We start from the raw sequence: 21176 nt of genomic DNA, 5'->3' as shown, positions 1-21176 counted from the left end.
AGTAATGCCTATACCCTCCTTCATGGACCAATCTGCCTTGTCAGCTGAAGTGTTTTTCTGCTGCTCCAAGCAGAGCATTCATTCAGATCCTTTCACAATGATGGGCAGCCTCAGTGAAACTTTGAGCTCAGAGTTTGTTTTCCTTGGCCGCCCAGTGCCACTTTATCAACATTCTGGAGCAGAGGTGAGGGATGAAAAACGAGTATACTGTTAACGGTAGTTGCTTGCCATTACCTACTGTGTGCCTGACCCTGAAACTTCATTATCCCGCAGGTCTTAAAACGAACCTGAGTGGAAACAGAGGCTCTGAGAGATCCAGTAACTGGCCCGAGCTAGTAAGCAGCCAATCGGGAATTTTATTCCTGGTCTGAAAAAGCATATACTCTTGCCAATTTTTCTAAACTGCATCTCTACAAGGTACAGATCCAACCCCCAAGAAACTTTTCGTTTAGACGGATGGACAAACCTCACCAAGAAACCACAAATTAGGAGCAGCACTGATGGAGATGCTCTGTGTGGGAGTTAAAGCAGGAAGATGGGGAGATAAGGTTGTAGCGGGTTTGAGTGTAGTGGACTTGCTTGACTGGGGAGGACTGGAAAAGGATCCATCCACAAACAGTGGGTCCCCATTGTGACCAGCTCTAGATGGCACAATAAAGAGGATCTTTTCTCTTTCAGGCACTGAGGGATCTTTGAAGATCTGTAACAGAATAAAGTAACAGAGCAGCAGTTGAGGCTGACACATTTGGTATAAATTACAAGATCCCACTTGGGGTGGGTGTTGATGAATGGGGGTGATCACAGGGGTCTACCCAACCCAGGGCAAAACAAGATTCCAAGTACTTCCTGGAAGTTTTTAAAATGTGCTGGAAGACCATCTAACAGTCCCACTGTTGGTGACTAGTTAGGTTAATACAGCCACTTGATAGGAGATTTTGCAACCATCAGAAGTATTTAGGAAGGGTGCATTATAACATGTAAAAATGCTTACATTAAGTGAAAAACAGGATACAAAATTAAATATCTAGTATGATCACTATTCTATTTCATAATAGTAATAACAACATTCATAGTAATAATCTATTCACTCACGGGGGGAAACTGTTAAGAAAGGAAAAAATACAGAATGATAACAGTGGTTGTGTGAAGTGCTGAGATCCACGGGTGATTTTTTTCCCCCTCGCTCCTTTTGTACCTTGTCCCAGTTTTCTGTAACGACATACATTCTTTTTCTTTCTCTTTAAAAGAAAACGTTTGCCATCTTTTCTAATTGTCATTTTGCCCTACCTGCATTGCAACGGAGTATGAGGAGAAAATTAACAAACAGATGCAAAGCCCAGCGCACGGTGCCAGGCACAAAGTCGGCGCTCTAGGAATGGTAGGCCAGGAGAATCGCTGGCGCGGCGGACCCGCTTCCGAGGAGCCGGCCCGCGCCGAGCAGCCGCTCACCTGGCCCTCCACCGCCACGGCCCCGGCCCCCAGCCGCGGGGCAGACACGCCCCCGACGCCGACGCTCGCCGGGTCCAGCAGGCGCGGCGTCCACCGAGCCCGCCGCCCAGCCCGCCCTGCGGACGTGGAGCCCAGACCGCACCGCCCCGCACGCCCCCGGCAGCCTCGCGCGACGTCGCGCGCACCCACGGCCCCGCCCCCGTGACGCGCCTCCAGGGGGGCGGGACCGCGGAGGCTCCGCCCCGCGCCTCCTCCGATTGGCCGCCTCGCTGTCACCACGTCGCGGGAAGCTGACAGGGTGTGTGTGTGTCTGTGGGGTTTGCTTTGTCATTCGTACCCCCGTCGCGCGCTGACGCGGCCGGCCTGGCCGAGCGCTCCAGGATCCGCAGAAAAGGCCCGCGGCGCTGCCCCCGGAGTCTCCAGGATGGGGAGGATGCTGCGAGCCCCTTACATAATGACGCGACTGACTGGAGCACATGTCAGCACAGAAACAGCACATGCCGCAAACCCAGGCCTCCCGATTTCCCCGGGTGCTAGTGGTGGCCCACAATGAGTATACACGGTATGCTCTAGTATGGATTGTAATACAATGAAACGCAACCCAATAACAATGAAGTGGACCTTCGCAACAAGACATAATATAGGATGTTATATTTATAGGGCCTATTTATAAGCCTCTATTTAAATCTTTTCTGATAGGTCCAGGCACGGGCCCAGCCGCTGTAATGATTGGCGCATTTTTCTGTCCTTCAAAGAGGCGGGTTCTAGAGGCCACCTTGCCCTAACAGGCCCTAGGATTGGCCGGCAGCGGCGTGGCGGTGCCTTCGATTGGCCCCGAGGGCCGTCCGTCGGAGCCGAGGAGGCGGGGCAGGCTGCTGGCTGGTGCTGGGGCGGGCGGGCCCCGGAATTGTCATTTCTTTGTTTCCGAAGGCGGAGGAGGCTCCGAACCCCCCCCGGCCCCCCTCCCCCGGGTGCTGGCTCCATGTCTGTGTGACCGGCCCCAGGGGTAGAGTCCAGGCCCGACGCGGGGCGGGCCGGCGGCGGCGGCGGCTGAGGTGCGAGGCGGCGGCGGCGGCGGCGACGCGGGCACCGGCCCCCCAGCGGGAGGATGAAGCGGCGGAACGCCGACTGCAGTAAACTCCGCCGCCCCCTAAAGCGGAACCGGATCACCGAGGGCATCTACGGCAGGTGAGCGGCGGCGCCCCCGCCCCCGGCCCGGCCCGCGGCCGCAGCCGGCTCTGGAGGGGCCCGGCCCCGTTATGTAACCCCGACTAGGCCGCATGCCCGCGCGGGGGCCCCGAGGAGCGCTGCCCGGGGGGCCCCGGCCGGCTCGCCGGGGTCCGCCGGAGGCGCGGGCGCGGCGGGGCCGCCGGCGGGCTGGGAGGGCGCGGCGGGTGCTGGCCGAGGGAGCCGCCGCGCCGCCGTTGGGAGCGCCCGGGCCGCCGGGGGGAGGGGCGGCGAGCCCCCTCCGGCCCGCGCCCCCGGCCCGCGCCGCCGCCCGAGGGCCGCTCCCGGGCCGGCGGGCCTCTGGTGGCCCCCGGCCCCGCTCCGGCCTGCGGGTCGCGGGCCTGAGCCGGGAGGCGCGAGGAGCATCTGCGCCGCGGGGAAGGGCTGACAAAGTTGGGAGCGCACGGTGGCCCCGCGGCCCCCGGCAGACTGGGCAGGTGGCCACGTTGCCCCTTCTGTCGCTTCTCCTTCTCTTATGGGATCTCAAACTTGGCACCGAGGGCCGAAGCCGATACCCCCAAATCATGCCCTGTGGCCCCGCTCCAGACTCGAGAGGAGCTGCTGATCGTTTTCTCAGCAAACATTATTCGGACAATTCCAAGCAGATAGATTTTTTCGAACCTTTTGAAAGGGATTTTCTCCAAACTGGCTTTTTTTTCACTCCTAAAGAAAAGCAGTGTCCCTTTAAATAGAAATTGAATCCAGTAGTCTGAGGGGGAGAAGGACAACAGGTTCATGGGGCAACTTAGTGGCAATCACAGCTTCTCTGCGCAGAATTTCTGTGGGACTGTTATTTTCTGGTTCTTCTCAGAATGTTAATTCTGAATGGTACTTGGCCTTGATAAAGACGTGATTTCAGTGGAGAAGTAATTAGTTTACAAAAGAGAATGCTCAGCACGTGGATATAGGCTTAATTGGGTCCTCATCGTCTTTTACAATTTAGCTCTTCTAGCCCTGGGACTTAGAGAAATGTGTGAGGTGGCTGATGGCACCCGCGTTGTCTTAGCATAGCTGTACACCTCGCGCATGCTGCTGTTTACACGTATGGAGTGATAGCGTTTCACAAGCAGCTGGCTGATGTAAACATTGGGGGTTTCTTTCTGTCAAGTTTAAAAGCATTAAGAAGTCAATTAACGTGAGAAGTTTTTGGGTATGTTATTACGTGATGATCATAGGAATAATTCATTCATTCAGCAAATATATACACTATGTGCCAGGCCCTGTTCTAGCCGGTAAGGGTACAGCAGTGAGTAAAACAGGCCAAAATCCACACTGGATCAATCAGACCTTACCATTTTAACTAAAAATGAAAACAGTGGATTTAATGGGTGGGGGAGAGGTCTCTTCAAGTTAACACACACTATAATCCTTGAATTAAAAAAGGCTTTCTTTCCTGGCTGTTGAACAAGATTTGAGCAACTTAATGTTAATAGTGACACAAGAATAGAAAAAGCATGTTAAACAGAGTTGGTAGACCAAGGACAACTGTGGCATTTGAATGGCTGTTTACTGTAACATATGATGATGTACCTCCATTTATAGTAAGAAGGTTGGGAATCCCCTGTTGTTTACATGTCTTCTGTTGTATTTCAACTTCTCTTTGTATTTGAACAAACGTGCCCGGTTTAGTACCTGCCGCATCGTAACCGCTCAGTCAGTGGGAATCAGTGTGAAGAAGTGAATTCATTGTCTAGTGAAGATCTGTTATTACTGATGGTCTTTTGGAATTTGAATTCTTACCCTAAAGGTTAATAGCAACTACTTTATGCAAGTTATTCAGAGTTTCATGTGTAAAAGTTTAAGAATCCAGCGGTGCTTCAGCCCTCAAATCTGTTTGCTCTCCTCTGTTTGGCAGTAAGTTAAATGTTAATAAAAGGCCTAAGTATATTTCTGCCTGTCTTTCTTGTTGGGGCATCATGTATCAGATGAACGTTTCAGTTATCTGTTTCTTAATTTTTACTATGGCGTATTGAACTGAAAAACAAGATCATAGTTTTTGGCTTTTTTCTTTAATTCTGTTTTTAAGAAGAGATTTAGAAAATTTCCAATTATTTCTAAAGCAAACAGAATGAGAGGGCTAGTTATAAATTATGGTGCCTGAGGATTTGTGAATATCAAATTTCTGTTGATCATCAAATTTAAGTCTATACTAAATTGCTTTTCACCCCATCTATTGCCTATTTTGTTTCTCAACATCTGGCCAATTTTGGTCTCATTAAACATAGAGCTTTGTTTTTTTTCTGAGGCTCTGTTGACAGCTTTGACAACCACTATCTACTGTTTCATAGCATAACCTTTCATGGACTTATTTTCGTGTGCTCAGTCTGTACAGCTTTCTGAGCTTTCATAGCAAAGAGGCAGCTGCTGCGACGAGAGCGCTGGGCTGCTAGCATGAGGAGACTCGGTTCAGACTCAGAATCCCAGCTCTGCCGCTCTGGGCAGGCCGGGCATCCGCAGCTTGGATCCTCAGTTCTCTCATCTGTCATATGAGTTGTGAAGACTAGAGGAGATAATGTACAGTTTGTGAAACTCTTTATAAATTTTAACATACTATACAAATGTTATTTGCCGTGTTGTTTTCACGTGTTTGGCTTATTCTTTAAGGGGGCAGGAAGGTCTTAAAGATTTGGTACAATGATAAACAGAAGTCGAATAGTCAAAACAAGGAGTCAGTTGCTGCTGGATCTTGCTGAAAAAATCCTGTTGCTGAGACGCTTTTAATCATGGGCTCCAATCCAGCAACTGTGACTGAGGGGATTGTCAAATGATATCATTATTGTCAGTATGATGCCTGTGATAGAATTTTGTTTCAGGGTCAAGGGAGAAGGAAAATGGATTTTAGACATTATATTAATGTTAGCTACGTTTAGATATATGCCCATCATTTGAAAATTAAAACATATAGAAATATATTATTCCAGTCAAGTTAATGATCAAGAATGAGAGAAAGGAGACAGAAATGGTGATCATTTTCTTTTATATTATTAAGGGCTAAAATTCAGTGTCACTTAAAAAAATTCTGAGCCAACACAAAGCCTGCCACTGAGTAGGAATTGAGTGCTGAATAAATGTTGAGTGAGTGAATTAATAAATAAATGAATATAAACTAATCCATTCCACTCTTTTTTTTTTTTTGAGGAAGATTAGCCCTGAGCTAACTACTGCCAATCCTCCTCTTTTTGCTGAGGAAGACTGGCCCTGAGCTAACATCTATGCCCATCTTCCTTTGCTTTATACGTGGGACGCCTACCACAGCGTGGCTTTTGCCAAGTGGTGCCATGTCTGCACCCAGGATCTAAACCCGAGAACCCCCGGGCCTCCGAGAAGCGGAACGTGCGCGCTTAACCGCTGCGCCACCGGGCCAGCTCCCCATTCCACTCATTTAAGAACCTGCATTGTTCAGGGAATTATGGAGATCCAGGATAAGATATAATTCCTTGTCTTCAAGAAGTTTATAGTCTAGTAGGCCATAGTTACACCCTCTTAAACTTGTACAATGGTTTTGAGGTTCCTGAGAACTTTGAGTTCTGTTCAAGTGAAAATATTGTTGTTGAATGAAATTTTAGCTCCCTGTTTTAGTGGTTCACCTAATGCATTAAGAGCTTTATTTGTGCCCTCTGCTATTTTATGAAGTAGACAGTTGCCACTCCGTGAGGAAATATTTTCTAACTCAGATGGGATAAATGTGAGAGTACTTTGGAAATTATGAAAAAAAGTTAATAAGAGAAAGTAAAGTGAATAACTCTGCCTAACTATTAACATGTCAGAGGTCCTTGGGTTTTATGGCTGCGCTTCTCTCCCTGTGTCTGCCTTCACACGTGGCCCTGAGACTCCAACAGTAAAATCTAATTACACGCAGTGATTCTCCAGGTGATACGGGGTGGGAGTGCTATGTAGTGTTCAAAAGCTGGAAGGGGATTCTCTGTGGTTCCCACACTTTTCACCTTGCCGTTCTCCCCACTCCCTTCCCCCGGAGAATCACTGACTTTCTAATGGGAAGAGGGGAGAGAAGGTGTGGGGAGTAGATGATAGAGGCAGAAACATTTATGTTTAAAGTCTCTCCAGTTAAAATTGTTACTTACCCAACTAAGTATAATACGAATTTTAAGTAAGGCTTGTGTTTTAAGCTTCAGGAAACTATTTTATATCTTTGTTACTAGTGGTTGAAGCAGCACCCCTTCAGTTGTGAATTTATGAATACTTCCTGTCCTCATGGGCTGAGTTGTGCTTTAGCATATTGTCTGAAGCTTAGGCAGGACAATACTGAACCTGACTCTTACATTTTTACAGCTTAATGACTTAAAACTGGGACTGAGGACTCAGGGCTTTCCTGGGATATGTGATATCTTTTCCCATCTTTATTTCAGAGAAGAATTTTCTGGCCTTTGACTTCTTAAATGGTCAAAGTTTGCATCCCCTTTGGCTTCCGAATTTCCTTTTTCAGACCCTTGTGTAAATAATCTGGTCTCCAGAGATGTCACTTTACTGCCTTCCTGCCTCCTTAATGATGTGTCTAAGCCGAGTTTTAGACTCCTTTGGGCTATGCTTATTAAAGCCCATGGAGGCTGGCATGACCCTTGGCTGCCTTGATTGTACATGTGTTCTGCAACTGAAACTCCAGATACCAATGTTGCAACCTCACAGCCTAAAAGCATTTTGGTAATCTTGGTAGGCTTTAGTTTCAACAATGTTGGACCTGACGCAGAAGGGATACATTTGGTATTGTTTTAGAGGGGTATTGGGGAAGGGGGAAGGTACGATGGAGAAATTGAAATGTTTTCACTAACTTTTCCAGGGAGATGTTTAGCTAAACCCTTATGTTTGTAGTTTCCACAAAATAACGTTTAAACCAGTCTGCCACACTCGAATTTTGTACTTAATTTTTGCTAGCATAAAGGTAGCATACTACCTTGAAAAAAAGTACTTTCCTCCAACTTTGGTTTGTGATTCTTCTTGTCTGAGCATTCTTGGCAGTTTAGTTTCATTAGATGTTTTGAAAATCCCTTTAAATTGCTGCTAGAGTTGAGGCAGAAAAAGGAGGGAACATGATCTATTTCAGATTATTTGCTTAAAAGCTTCCTGTTTTATCAGTGATAGTCTCCTTTTTCTTCACATTGATTCCTCATGGCCTTTCTTGAACCTTACCAGATTTGGAGATTGACTTTAATGGTACACTTAATAACTTATTATTTTCACTTTGTTCTTAGTTATATGCCTATATGTTGTGGACCCAATCCATGTTCTGTAAGCATTATATTTCCAGAGTCCTTTTCTTTGGCCACTTCTCCCAGATCTCCCCACTCGTATTAACCCCTTGGTGTTTTAGGGGGCTGTGTGTTTTGCTTTGTTTTGTCATTTTTCTAGGCTACCATCCAGGTGATACTTAAGGGCATAGAACAAGATATAACATGTATCTTGTGGAGTCTGGAGGGTCAGATAGAAATTTTACAAACATAAAGACCTCAAAGTTAAATACTCTAATTGCGTTACTTTTCTTGATAAAATTTAGTGTGCTCTTCAGATATACTGATTACGTTATTTGCTAGGCTTACTATATTTGGGTGTAATTATTTTACTTGGATTGTTTTCAAGAAATAGGTCCAGAAGAAAAATAAGTTGGCTGTTCAACAAGCTTCGGAGGTGTAATGGTACATACCAACAGTAGAAACACATACCCTTTGCTAGACCTTTTCTTCATCGTGGATGTCTTCAAATTTCATTAAGGTCTCTCACCTTCAGGCGCACATATGCTGGTAATGAAAACTTTAAAAAATGTAATCAGCTGTTGAGGATATTCTTTGAGACTTTATATCTTTACTTTGATGTTTACTTAACTGACATCACATTGGCCTCAGCTCATCAACCTTCCTGTCATCCTCAGACTTAGAAGCCCCGTCATAGCACTGGCCTTCATTTCTTTGTTGCTTTTCCTCTGCTGCCCTTAAGAATGACGCGCTCACATTGAGTCACGGGATTGTTAACATCAGAAGTAATTTATCCCCCACCCTATCTCCTCTGTTGCCTTTTCTTTTTCAGAGCTGTTGCATTTAGTGGATTGAGATGGGACAGTGAGTCCGCTTGAGGTCTGTCGGTTCCATCACTGCTTCAAGGGAGCTGTTCCGAATCTGTTTCCTCCCCCACACAAGGGCGGTGGCTAGAAATAATCCTGCTCTGTTTTTAAATTAGATTATTACTTTGTTTGTCTTCAAAACACTTTTAAAAACCAAATAAGCAGCTCAGTACTAAAAGTATTTTGTCCATCTCATAGTGAGGACCCTTGAGCTCTAGAGAGAATGAGTGCCGTGTTTATGGTCGGAAAAAAACTCCTATCTCAGATGAGAGAAATGCAAGGCTGGAGTCTTCTTTCTCAGATGTAATATGTTATTTTCTTGTCTTTTTCTAGGGTTGACGAGCTGTACCATATGCATGGTTCATTTTGTTTCTGACTTTTTAAAAAAATGTTACCTTTTTATTTTTAAATTACATGTTTCTCTATTATAATAACCATTCTAGGAGTGTGAGTATTGTTGGAAAGCAGTTTTGAGTTGTTCCATCTTTTGTGCAATAGTTATTTCTGTGAGGAACGTTTGACTTTAAAATGTTTTCTGCAGAGCTTTGTGGTGTGTTTACAAGTTAAGTTTACAAATTTATAGTTTACGAATTAAGATATGGAGGGTTTGTTCTTTCATAAAGTATGTCTGCTCATTTTTTTAAAACTTGGTTCTCTTGGAGAATTAAAAAAATTATATAACTTGAATGTGTGTGTAAGAAGGGTTATAAAGAACGACAATAATATTTATTGAACATCTAATGTGAGATGAGGATGTTAGTGTGATGGATAAGCATGTGGGCTTTACAGTGATAGGAACTTGGGTTGGGATGGTGTCCCCGACACTAGTTGTGTGATCTTGAACAAGTCGTCCGCCTACTTTACCCCTCAGTTTTCTCCTCTGTAAAATGAGGGTAGTAAATAATATTACCTACTTTATAGGACTGTTATAAGGATAATTGAGATAAGTCACATAAAAGACTTAGCATAGTGCCTGACACAGACCAGTTGGTGAAAAAGTTGCTTGCTATTACTACTATTGTTATATTTTTATGTTCATTCTCTTGTTCAGTTCCAGTAAAGGGTATTAGCTTCAGTTTCACAGGTGAGGAAACCGAGGTTGCTGGAGGTTTAGTTACTTGGTGAACCCGTATCTGTCTAACCCCACCGTCTGTCCTCTTCTTGTTTTGCTGTACTGTGCCACTTCATCCTTTCTGAGTGGTGTTTGTGTGTAATAACTCACATGATCCTCTCGAACTCTCCACCATGTGTAGGGCAAGTGTCATTGTCTTCATTTTCCAGGTGAAGCAACAGATTACTAGGAGTATCTGATGCAAGGCAATTAACCCCTTTTTCTTTCTCAAAATGAGAATTTCTCCTCTATTAAATAAATAAATCAATATAGACATGACCGCAGTGCAAAATGTGATCCTGGACTAGAACCAATCGATTGATCTATCTATTGCTATAAAGGACATTAGTGAGATAATTACTGAAATTCAAATAAGGTCTACAGATCAGGTAATAGTACTATATCAATGTTAATTGTCTGATTTTGATCATTGTGCTGTGGTTATATAAGAGATATCCTTATTTTCAACAAATTTAGGAGTAAAGGGGCATTATGTGTACAAATTATTCTCAAGAGTTTCAGGGAAAAAAACTATGTATACATATATAGGGAGAGGGTGATAACAGACGCTTGATACAATGTGTTATTTATGGAATCTGGGTGAAAGATAAAAGGGAATTCTTTGTACTGTTTATGCAGCTTTTCTGTAAGTCTAAAATTATTTAAAAATGAAGAGTTAAAAAATAAAAGTAACATATTTGTTATGAAAAATTAAAGCGCTGTGACAATGTTTAAGTATAATGGGAAAGACCTTAGTACTCTTGCTCTGGGATGATCACTGGTAGATAATTTCTAAGTATGGTTCCTTTTTTTTTTCTGTCTAAGCAAACGTGTGTTTCTTCACAAAATTAGGATTCTATTTTGCGTAAAAATTTCTTGGCTTTTCCCTCCACTTAATCTCTTGTCCATTTCTTTACATAGCAATTTATTTTATTTTTTTTAACAGCATCACAGTATTCCATGTAGAATTCACTCTGTTCTCTGCTGTCTCCTAACCCCCGTTTCTGTGCTCTTTCAACAATGCCCTGCAGCCTGTTAGTTCCCTGTTCCAGTGTTTCTTTCCTATAAAATGGTAATAACTGTCGTGCCTATTTCACAGTTGTAAAGATAAAATGAGATACTAGATATGAAAGCATTTGGAAAAGTTACAAGTGTAACTTTTATAATATAAATGTAAGTGTGGGGGCTGGCCCCGTGGCCGAGTGGTTAAGTTCGCGCGCTCCGCTGCAGGCGGCCCAGTGTTTCGTTGGTTCAAATCCTGGGCGCGGACATGGCACTGCTCATCAGACCACGCTGAGGCAGCGTCCCACATGCCACAACTAGAAGAACCCACAACAAAGAATATACAACTATGTACTGGGGGGCTTTGGGGAGAAAAAGGAAAAAAATAAAATCTTTAAAAAAAAAAAAGTAAGTGTGATTAGGTAGAAGATTATTACTGTTGAAGATATGAAGTGTAACACTTAACTTGTTTATGAAATGAATTTCCAGTGTTGGTACAATGTTAACAGAATTTTTTTAGGGCCCGTGGGTTGTTTTCCTTTTAAACTGGGCATAGTTCATGCTGTTAGATTTGTCATTGCAGTGGCTGTGTATGTATGTATGTGAGTCTGTGTGTGTGTATGTATGTGTGTAGTTGACTCTAGAAAGATTCTCTTTGCAGTCTGCAGAGGCCTAGAATAGAGAAGAGAAATATGAAACAGCTTAGGTCTTCTTAGGCTGCTCCCATTTTCTGGATTTTACACAAGGATGTAGTTACAGAACATAGCAGTCGTTCGAGTCCATTTTATCTTGAGGCTCATGCAGAACTTTCTGTAGTCTGCCGTTTCTCAAAATCTTTGTCTCAGGACCTCTTTACATTCTTAAAAATGATTGAGAATCTCAAAGAGCTTTGGTTTACATGGGTTATATCTATCAATATTTACTGTATTTGAAATTAAGACAGAAAAATTTAAAATAATTACTAGTTCATATAAAAATAGTAATAAACCCATGTGAAGAGTGGTATGGTTTTACATTTTTGCAGAATTTTTTTTTTTTCGCTGAGGAAGATTCGCCCTGAGCTAACATCCGTGCCAGTCTTCCTCTATTTTGTATGTGGGTCGCTGCTACAGCCAATGAGTGATGTAGGTTTGCACCTAGGAACGGAACCTGGGCCGCTGAAGTGGATCGTGCCAAACGTAACCGCTAGGCCACTGGGCCAGCCCCCTGCAGATTTTTTTTTTTAACGTCAGGCTTAATAGAAGAAACTTTGAGAACCCTCGCTATAGTCAGAGCCAGTGTCAGGTAAGCCAGATGGAGTGATAGTCTGGCACCCAGAGCAGGGCTGATGAGATTCATTTCTTCCTAGCCAAGAACAGGTTGGAAGCAGATGCATGGTAATCCTTCAGGCAGAAGCTGTGTTTGTTGTCTTTGTTGATGTTGCATTGTTTAGACACCCTTCCTAGTCACCTGTGCGGCATCTTTCCCTCTACCTTGATTGTAAATATGTACGTTGATAAAAGCCCTAAACACTCTTGTGCATTGCAGATCATTGATTCAACAAATGTTCCTTAAGCTCCTGCAGTGTGCAAGGTGTTATGCTGGACACTGAGAATAAAGCAGGGAGCAAAGTGGACAGCTCCTTTGTTCTTGTGGACTTTACATTTAAACAGCTAATTGCTCAAAATGTTATTATAATTGTGAGTGAATGTTCTTATGGCGCAGGATGCTGTGGAAGCACATAATGGGGTAATGGTCTTCACTTCGGGGTCAGGGAGGCCTATCTTGAGAAAGTGATGGTCATACTGTGTGCTTAAGGAAGAGGAGTAATGGAAGTGATTCATTTAGTTTAAATTGTACTTAAGTAAGTATCTTGTCTGTGACTCAGAAGGAAAAGTAGGAAATTGAGGAATTAACCCTGAACAATTTGAATGGTCCCAGTTGAGGGAAGGACAGCTAGCAGTTTGGAGATAAGTACTGATTAACTGAGTAGATCATTGTCTTCTTTTTGAGACCTGGAATTCAGTGGGAGTTCCATGACATTGAGAAGTTTATAGTATAGACTAATACTTCTCAAATTTTAATGTATACACTAATGGTCTAGGGATCTGGTTAAAATGCAGGCTTAGATCAAATAGACCTTTTCAGGGGGGCCCTGAAAAACTGCTTTTCTAAACAGCTCATACATGATGCTGATGCTGCTGGCCCATGGTTCATACTTTGAGTAGCAAGACTGTAGTTACACATAATAAGACTTCAGCATGGGGCCGGTCCCGTGGCCAAGTGGTTAAGTTTGCGCACTCTGTGTCGGCAGCCCAGGGTTCTGCCAGTTCGGATCCCTGACGCGGACATGGCGCTGCTCATCAGGCCATGCTGAGGCGGCATCCCACATAGCACAACCAGAGGGACCACAACTAGAATACATAACTATGTACTGGGGGGCTTTGGGGAGAATAAGGGAAAAAAATTTTTTAAAAAGACTTCAGCAGGAGTACCAGCTGGATGAGAGGCTGGACAAATATTCTAGAGGTGATGTCCAAAAGGGAGAGGTATTTGATAAGAGAAGACAAAGCGGTTTAGTGCAGGAAATATGCTCCATACTGAAAGCTAAAAGCGATTCACAGTTGCTGTTACAGAGAGGACAGGAAAGCTAGGGATTGAGATAGATGGCCACTAGCACAGCCAGTGAAATATTCCAGAATCATTTCTGTGGTGAGGACCAAGTGAACTAAATGGCCATTAGTCTGCCTAGGGAAAAGGTCAGGTACTGAGGATTGATGGTTATCCTGTGGCAATTATGTGGGCTCCAGAAAATGATCTAAATGGCTAGAGGTACCAGAGAGAAGGTGCACTTTACTTGGAGAAAGAAGAATGTTCGATACTACTTCTCGTTAATCATAGATGATTAATCCATAGATGAAGGGTATTGCTAGATAGATTCAGATAAAAAATGGTTGTAAATGGCAAGGGTAGGAATAGAATGGGGGAAAAAAAGAATCTTATAATTAATATCCACTTTGAAAGAATCGCCACCGTTAAGCCTAATAAGAGCACGTCTCCTCTTTATTTCACTGACACCCATAATAGAAGCTTAGGAGACCATCAGAAGGCACTGTTGGTCTGCCCTTGTTTCAGTATGTGTACTATTATGGAAAATATCTTTTTGCTGCAGTTATGCTATTTTGTTCAAGATATTTTACAGTTATTAGTAAATTTATTTGGATCAGAGAATTAAAGTACCATCAAGTTGCCATAAGACATGTTATGAACTGTATGTATAAAAATATTTTATATTTAATCATGTTTTCTTCATGGATTAAAAGAAATATTTTGAAATGCTATAATGGCTTAAAACCCTGTCTAATTTTCTCTCCCTTTAAAGTATCATCTCTTTGGATTTGGCAAAGTCTAATGACCTTCAGAACATACAAGGAAAGGAATTAGAGTTTCTACACTGATGAGCAGTCATTTTAGATTACTTGTCCTTTACCTTATGTACACGTGCCTATAGAAGGATATGGACATGATTTACTCATAGAGAAGGCTAAGTGAATACTGAATCAGGAAACTGTCTTAAACTTTCTAAATCCTGTGAGACTGAAATGAATCAATAGAATTCAAGACTAATCCTGCAGTAAAATCAGCTTTGTTGGGGCTGGCCCAGTGGCGCAGCGGTTAAGTTTGCACCTTCCACTTCTCGGCGGCCCGGGGTTCTCGGGTTCGGATCCCAGGTGCGGACATGGCACCGCTTGGCAAAAAGCCATGCTGTGGTAGGCGTCCCACATATAAAATAGAGGAAGATGGGCATAGATGTTAGCTGAGGGCCAGTCTTCCTCAGCAAAAAGAGGAAGATTGGCAGTAGTTAGCTCAGGGCTAATCTTCCTCAAAAAAAAAAAAAAATCAACTTCGTTAATTAGATTGCCTCTTGATTTTAGAGGCAGGCCCACCTAAAAGGGGAGCCTAAGGAAAGCTGAGAGTATGGCATATGTTCGTGAAAGATCAAGTTTCCTTAGATATCTGTACTTCTAAATGGAACTCACTAAGAACTGGGTGTCAAGGAATGTCAAAGGTATGAAAGCAGTTGTTTGAAAAGAAATGAAATATATAAAAAGGGACCCCCTTGAAGTCACAGAATTGAAAAAGAGTAGTCACTGTAACAAAGATGATCACTTTTGTATTGCCTTAGGTGTTTACATGATTGAGTTATCAAAAAGTGTTCAGCAGGCTACCATTCTTTGGATAATGCTCTCTAAACAGTGAAATGGAATGTTGCGGGCTAGACTGGGATTCTGCCATGCCTTGGGGGTATTTGGAGCAGAGAGCAAGTTGGTGGCACCTTCTCCACCTGGGGCGTGGTGATGACTAGACAGGATGAAGTGCCCACCGTGTTCATTCAGCTACAGTCCAGAGACAACCATGGGGAAAGGATTCATCAGAGAAGTAGATACGTGTTCATGCCATTTCTTCAATGGCTTAGGAACATGCATGAGAGGCTATTTCTTCTTTAATACCTAGAAACAATTCTAGAAACAAGGAAAAATCCTTTCAGTTTTAAAGCCAAGCAGCTTGGAAATGGAGTTTCAAACCAGATTTGTGCTCCTGAGTGCCTGCCTGAGCCAGTCGTTCCTTCTAAGAAAACGTGCCCTGCTCTCCGCTGCGTCAGTGAGGGATTAGATGAGTGGGAAAGAGGGCCCTGTCCTCATCTGGCGAACGTGACTCTAGTAAATGAAACTGAAAGGTGGGACTTCGGATTCAAGGCTGTGTTCTTCTGGTTTGCCCTGGGTTCCTCGATTCTACAGCGACCTCTGAGTTGAACCTTATTCTCAAGCCCCAAGAAGTTCTACCAAGAATTAGTGTTAGAAATTGGCCCTAGTTGCAAATTATGTATCATTATGATACTGTGTCATTGAGGGTCACTCTGTGTCTGTTCTTGACATCTTTTTCCTTTGTGGCTTCAGAGAGCACAGGAGAATCCTCAATGCTGGATTCGGCTTTTGTTGTCTCCCCTCCCCCCAAGTACTTGTCTTTTTATACTTATTTTAATATATTTCAAAATTATTTACTAAGTCTTGATTTTGTTGTTGGTGGTGTATATTCACACAGCTAATTTAATCCCATCAATATTGGAATGTATGTATTACAAAACACCTCACAAGGCTCTAGCCCAAGTCAAAGTGAATTTTAGGTATTTCCAATCTGTATATCTTAGAAAACCTTTTTTTTTTAATACGTGAATTTAACCTGCTCCAGAAGTGACCAGGTTAAGGACATAGAATTAGGGGCTTATTAATAGAATCTGAAGGCTTCCGTTGTCTGTTTTACAACTAATGAACCGGAAGAATGGACTTTTTGATTATGTGAAGAATAATAACTCTTTAAATCCATGTCCTTATCTTGTTTTGCGCTACCGCAATGGTTAGGTTCGTGTTCTGACTGGCTTGTCGAAGTAGGCTTCGATTTAACCCAAGACCAGAGGACACTGGGAGCACACATTTATGTCTGAGCCAGAGCAAGGCTGGGATGCTATAGCATTTTTCTTTAATGTACATTTTTGTGCCCTCACAGCTCTTGGTAGTGATCGGCATCTGCTGCCTTGGTTAATTTCTGCCTATTTGGGGAGGTTGTTTGGTTAATGCAGATGAATACTACACAGAGAGGCAGAGGAGAGAGGGGAAAGGACGGAATTCTTACGCATGTAGGGTTGTACATTGAGAATTTCAGAGACTCTTCAAACAGATGTAGAGGGGTGGGAAACCGCAAATTTGAAGCCTTTCAACTGTGACATTTTCTTCTAATGAAGAACAGCTTGAAAGCTATAATTTTGAGAGTGTTGCAGTATTTTGAAGTCAGACACAGCACATTTTAAAATAGTGTTGAGATTTAAATGTTTTTTATTCCATCTTAAGTGGAATTAAGCATCTTTGATCATCATCTTATTTTGATAGTTGTGGGTCTCAGAATGAACACCAGAGCTTTTAAAATTTAGGTGGGCCATAGCAGCTTCTCTTTTTTTCCTTTATCTCCATTGTTTTCATGGTATATGAAAATATTTTTTGTCTCTTAGATGAAATAGTACATTTTCTTTTTCTGCTTCTTCACAAATGACTTTGAATTAATTGTTTATTTTTATATTTTGCAGTACGTTTTTATATCTGAAATTCCTGGTAGTGTGGGCACTTGTCCTCCTGGCAGATTTTGTCCTGGAGTTCAGATTTGAATACCTGTGGCCATTTTGGCTTTTCATCAGAAGCGTCTATGATTCCTTCAGATACCAGGGACTGGTATGTTTATTAAGACATGTTTTTCAAATATAAGGGATTTAATTACCCTTCTGAGAAAATCTTCTATGACTGAGAGTGAAATTGTTTAAAGTAGATTTTGTGAACAATTCTTCAGTGACTGTATTGCGCTCATAGGGGCTGTGGACTGAAACCAGCTCTAAGAGTGTTTTGTCTACACCCACTGATCCATCAGTAGATTCCCTCCTCCTCTGCCCGTCCAGTGCGCACACGGGAGGGACACGGTTAGCGGGGCAGCGGCCGTTGCGCATCCTCTCTGAAGTACTTCTCAGTGACTGGGTCAGACTTAGAGCAGTGCTTCTCAAACTTTTTGGTCTCAGGACTCCTTAACACTCTTAAAAATTATTGAGGACTCCAGAGAACTTTTATTTATGTGAGTTACATCTATACACTTTTCCTGTATTACAAATTGAAAACTAAAAAAATGGAAATACTTACTTAAGAATTCACTTGAAAATACAATAACAAACCCATTACCTGTTAATACAAATTACAGTTTTTTAGTGAAAAATAACTGTATTTTCCAAAACAAAAAAAATTAGAAGATTGACTACATTTTTGCAAATCTCTTTAATGTCTCGCTTAATGGAAGACAGCTGGATTTTCATATCTGCTTCTGAACTCAGTTGATTGCGATATCACGTATCATGTAGCTTCTAGAAAATGCCACTGTGTTCCTGAGCGAATGAGCATGAAAAAAAGGCAGATAAATAGTTTTGATCTGGAAGACCCTCTGAAAGGACCTCAGAGACCCCCAGGGATCCCCAGACCATGTTTTGAGAGCTACTGGGTTAGAGCAAGGACACAGGCCTGGGCTTGTTCCCTTGGTCAACTTGTAGTTCCGTTGTGTCCCATAGCCACATGTTAAACCTGTGACTCTCCTGCCCAGGCCTGGTGCTTTGGTCAGAGCAAATCCATGCCTTGAAAAGATGGTTTCGAGCTCGTGTCCTCTTGGTAATAGATAGTGGTGTGTCCAGAGGAGGGCTGCATTATTAAAATTATTAATGTCAGCATAATTTTTACTACTGTTGTGGTTCATCTGTGTTCCAACTGCCCGTCCTTTAAGAATGAGGCTCTCTAGGAATGTTTTGTGAGGAGAGGAGAGCCTTTTCTGGGTTAAAATTCTAGTTATTTTAGGTAACCCACCTGTGGAGTTCAAATGAACTCACTGTGAGCCAGCTTCAGTTTGTTCTGGTCCAGTTCTTCATGATTTGAGGCCATAAATAGAACTACTCTTTAATGTTAAATTAACCACTACTTTTTATATAGTTGATTTTAAACATTTACAGTTTCCCGTTGTAACTCGCTGTGTAGATATTGCATGGTAGTTTCAGATTTTGTCCAACATGCTTTTAATAATCTCTGTTTGAGAATAATGAGTTCTAAGCTGTGTTTTCTATTTTGTTTTCCCCTTAGGCCTTCTCAGTATTTTTTGTTTGTGTGGCATTCACATCAAATATAATATGTCTGCTGTTCATCCCTATACAGTGGCTTTTTTTTGCTGCCAGCACATATGTGTGGGTTCAGTATGTATGGCACACAGGTAAGTCTTAATGGTTTCTTAGATGGATAGAAATATTAGATTCAGACTTTTTTAATGTGGTGATTTCTTTGAATAAATTATTTAGAGTTGAGTTTAATGTGGATGTTTTAAAGTTGCCTTTCCCTAATAGATCATAATGTAGCTATAAAACATATTTTCTTTTTTTCATTATTGGATCAAAAGTTGAAGCCATTATGATTTGACCTCTCGATTGTGAGCATTTCAGTTACCAGCTCTCATTATGCAGATATCCGTTTTTCACAAAGTCACAGCGATTTCTGTGTAGGCAGACTCGAAGACAGTTATGTGCCAAACAGGAAAACTGTTCCTGGAGTTTCAGCGTTGAAAGGAATGTCAGAGGTCGTTTAGTTGAACCCTTATTTGGTACCAGAATCCCCACAGCATCCATGGCACATGGTGGTTTAATCTCTGATTGAAAACCTGCAGTGCCAGGGAACTTACTACTGTTGTTTTTGGGCAGCTGTAATAGAAAGTTCTTTCTCACACTGAGTCAGAATTTTCCTCCTTATGCTTTTGACCCAGCATGTCTTGACTGTTTTGGCTGATCTCTTAGAGGGTATAAGCAGGCTTTCTCCAGAAAAATATATGGGAATGTTCAAAACGTTTCCTTAAAACTTCAAGGGGCCAACAGACCATCCCCTCAGGCCCAAACAGTGGACCCCTGCATTAGAGCCACTGAGTGAGTGGAACCATCCACGTTAACATCTCTTTAGAGATTTAAAGACAGTGTCATAGCCTCTCAAGTCTTCTTTTCTGTAGGCAAAACATCTCTGGTTTCAAAGCTTCTCCTCATATGTTATTTTAAGCACTTTCACCATCCTGATTTCCCTGGTTCTTAGTGGTTCTCTTAACCAAAATGTACTATTTCAGGTGTGTTCTGACTTGAGTGGAGCTACGTAGCCACCTCCCTTCTTACTTGTGCTATTTCAGACTAAGATGAGATGAGGTGTCTTGACAGCTCTGGTCCCCTGTGAAAGACTGAACGTGGGATGCATGGGGATGTGAGGATGGCTCTCAGATCATCACGCTTGTCTGCAGAGCTGCATGAAACTTGATTCTTAGGCCAAGCTGCAACCTGTGGCATTTTGACCACTGAGGGAGTGCCAACTAGTAAAAGCTCTCTGGAGCAACATTTATCCCTCAGAGCTTCTAAGAGGAGGATGTGACCCATGCGGAAGACACAATTCAGCTCTGTTTTTTGAAGTATCCACTATGAGCCTGGTTTTCTCCATCTTCAGCCCTCTCTCATGTCTGACTTGATTTATAAGCTAGCATCACGGTTCCTTAGTCTGCTTTCCTCTCATTAAAGTGATTTTTCTGTATACCGGTTTTTACTTGTATTTCCTTCTCCTGGGCCTCAGTTTTGAGTGAGTTGCCATTTACACTCACCATTCTCTGTGGGTCTGTTTCTTCTCTGTCATATGAAGGTGGAGTAGTCTAGATAATGTCTAAGGGAGCCTTCTGGCTCAGATAATCTGTGACTCTGATGAACTATAATGATTCCTTAAATTATTTTGATAATGTCTTAGTAGTTGAGAAAAAACTACTCATATAACTATTAATAGAACTATTGGGAGCGAGCTCAGTGGTGACCCACAGGGCAGCAATGAAGCTAGTGTCATAAGTGATACTGGCCTCTCTTGAGCCCTAGGCTCAGAGACACGTGTTGAAATAGCCAAGTTGTGAAGTGTGTTTTAATTTGGAATGATTAGTGCTCAAACAAACAAACAAAACAAACTATGTGTTGTCATTGGGCCTGACAAATGAGTGCAATTATATAACTTAGGATTAATTTCTCTTCCAGTTGTTCAAATTTAAAATTCTTTCTTAAGAATATTAGGAATGGTTGATGAAATTTTATATTGCCACAAAAGAATGATAATATTATATCATAAACTTTTTCCCTTACTGTTAGAGGGAAAAAACAGAATACAGAACTGTGTATGTACAACATGACTATTATACTTGTTCAAAAATACTTCCAAGGTGATTTTATTGTATTTGTTTGATAGGTATAGAAATACAGGTGTTTTGTCTAGATTTTTCTGTTTCTTTCTGTAATGTGCTTATTATGTTTATGATAACTTTAAAAATTAATATAAGGAGTAGGGAATAGAAATTTTTGAAAATTAATTTTGCAATGAATTTGAAAATGCATTATTCTAAGGGTTGCTGTTTGTCTTTCTACAGTGTAGTAATGCCCTTTTTTTGATCTGTTAAATCTGTAAGAATGGTCAAGGCCGTTAGCTGCCTCCACAGAACTTTGAGTGCTTTCTTCCCTTACAGACTAGGTGGAAGGGAACCGAGGTTCTCCAGGCTCAATATTATCTCTCTGAACTTGGACCCAATTTGTCTAAACTCTGAGCCTCACCTCACTCTTCAGTAAAGTGAGGAAGTGGGAGTAAATGATCTTTCCAGTTCCAAGATTCTGGGATTTTCCTTTTGTTTCATTCCAAAGACCCTTAGCAAAAAGCC

At 42.3% G+C, this 21176-nt stretch overlaps 2 protein-coding genes across 11 annotated transcripts in view; one reads left to right on the top strand and one right to left on the bottom strand.

Moving 5' to 3' along the window:
- RHCE (Rh blood group CcEe antigens) overlaps positions 1–1622 on the bottom strand; it is a 46706-nt gene extending 45084 nt beyond the window's left edge. The window contains exons 1-2 of one of the 9 annotated variants that reach the window (XM_070260671.1): positions 1450–1591; positions 472–700 (exon numbers count right to left, since the gene is read on the bottom strand). Coding sequence is in view for 2 of the 9 variants with exons in the window: in XM_023635473.2 (XP_023491241.2) it covers positions 472–700; positions 1288–1293 (235 nt within the window). In the remaining 7 variants the exon portion in view is untranslated. Of the gene's footprint in view, positions 1–471; positions 701–1287 lie in introns of all 9 variants that reach the window. The other 8 variants (XM_023635477.2, XM_023635473.2, XM_023635472.2 and 5 more) reach the window with 8 other exon arrangements.
- Positions 1623–2242: 620 nt separating this feature from the next.
- The window catches only part of MACO1 (macoilin 1), a 53629-nt gene continuing 34695 nt past the window's right edge, over positions 2243–21176 (top strand). Inside the window, exons 1-3 of one of the 2 annotated variants that reach the window (XM_023635470.2) lie at positions 2243–2637; positions 16978–17119; positions 18554–18680. In XM_023635470.2, the coding sequence (XP_023491238.1) occupies positions 2558–2637; positions 16978–17119; positions 18554–18680 (349 nt within the window). In that variant the 5' untranslated portion in view covers positions 2243–2557. The remainder of the gene's footprint in view (positions 2638–16977; positions 17120–18553; positions 18681–21176) is intronic. The other variant, XM_070260668.1, reaches the window with a different exon arrangement.

Source organism: Equus caballus, chromosome 2, assembly GCF_041296265.1.
Source record: "Equus caballus isolate H_3958 breed thoroughbred chromosome 2, TB-T2T, whole genome shotgun sequence".
Taxonomy (NCBI): Eukaryota; Metazoa; Chordata; class Mammalia; order Perissodactyla; family Equidae; genus Equus; species Equus caballus.
The sequence above is the reverse complement of the archived record's forward strand: the minus strand, read 5'-3'. Positions and strand labels throughout refer to the sequence as shown.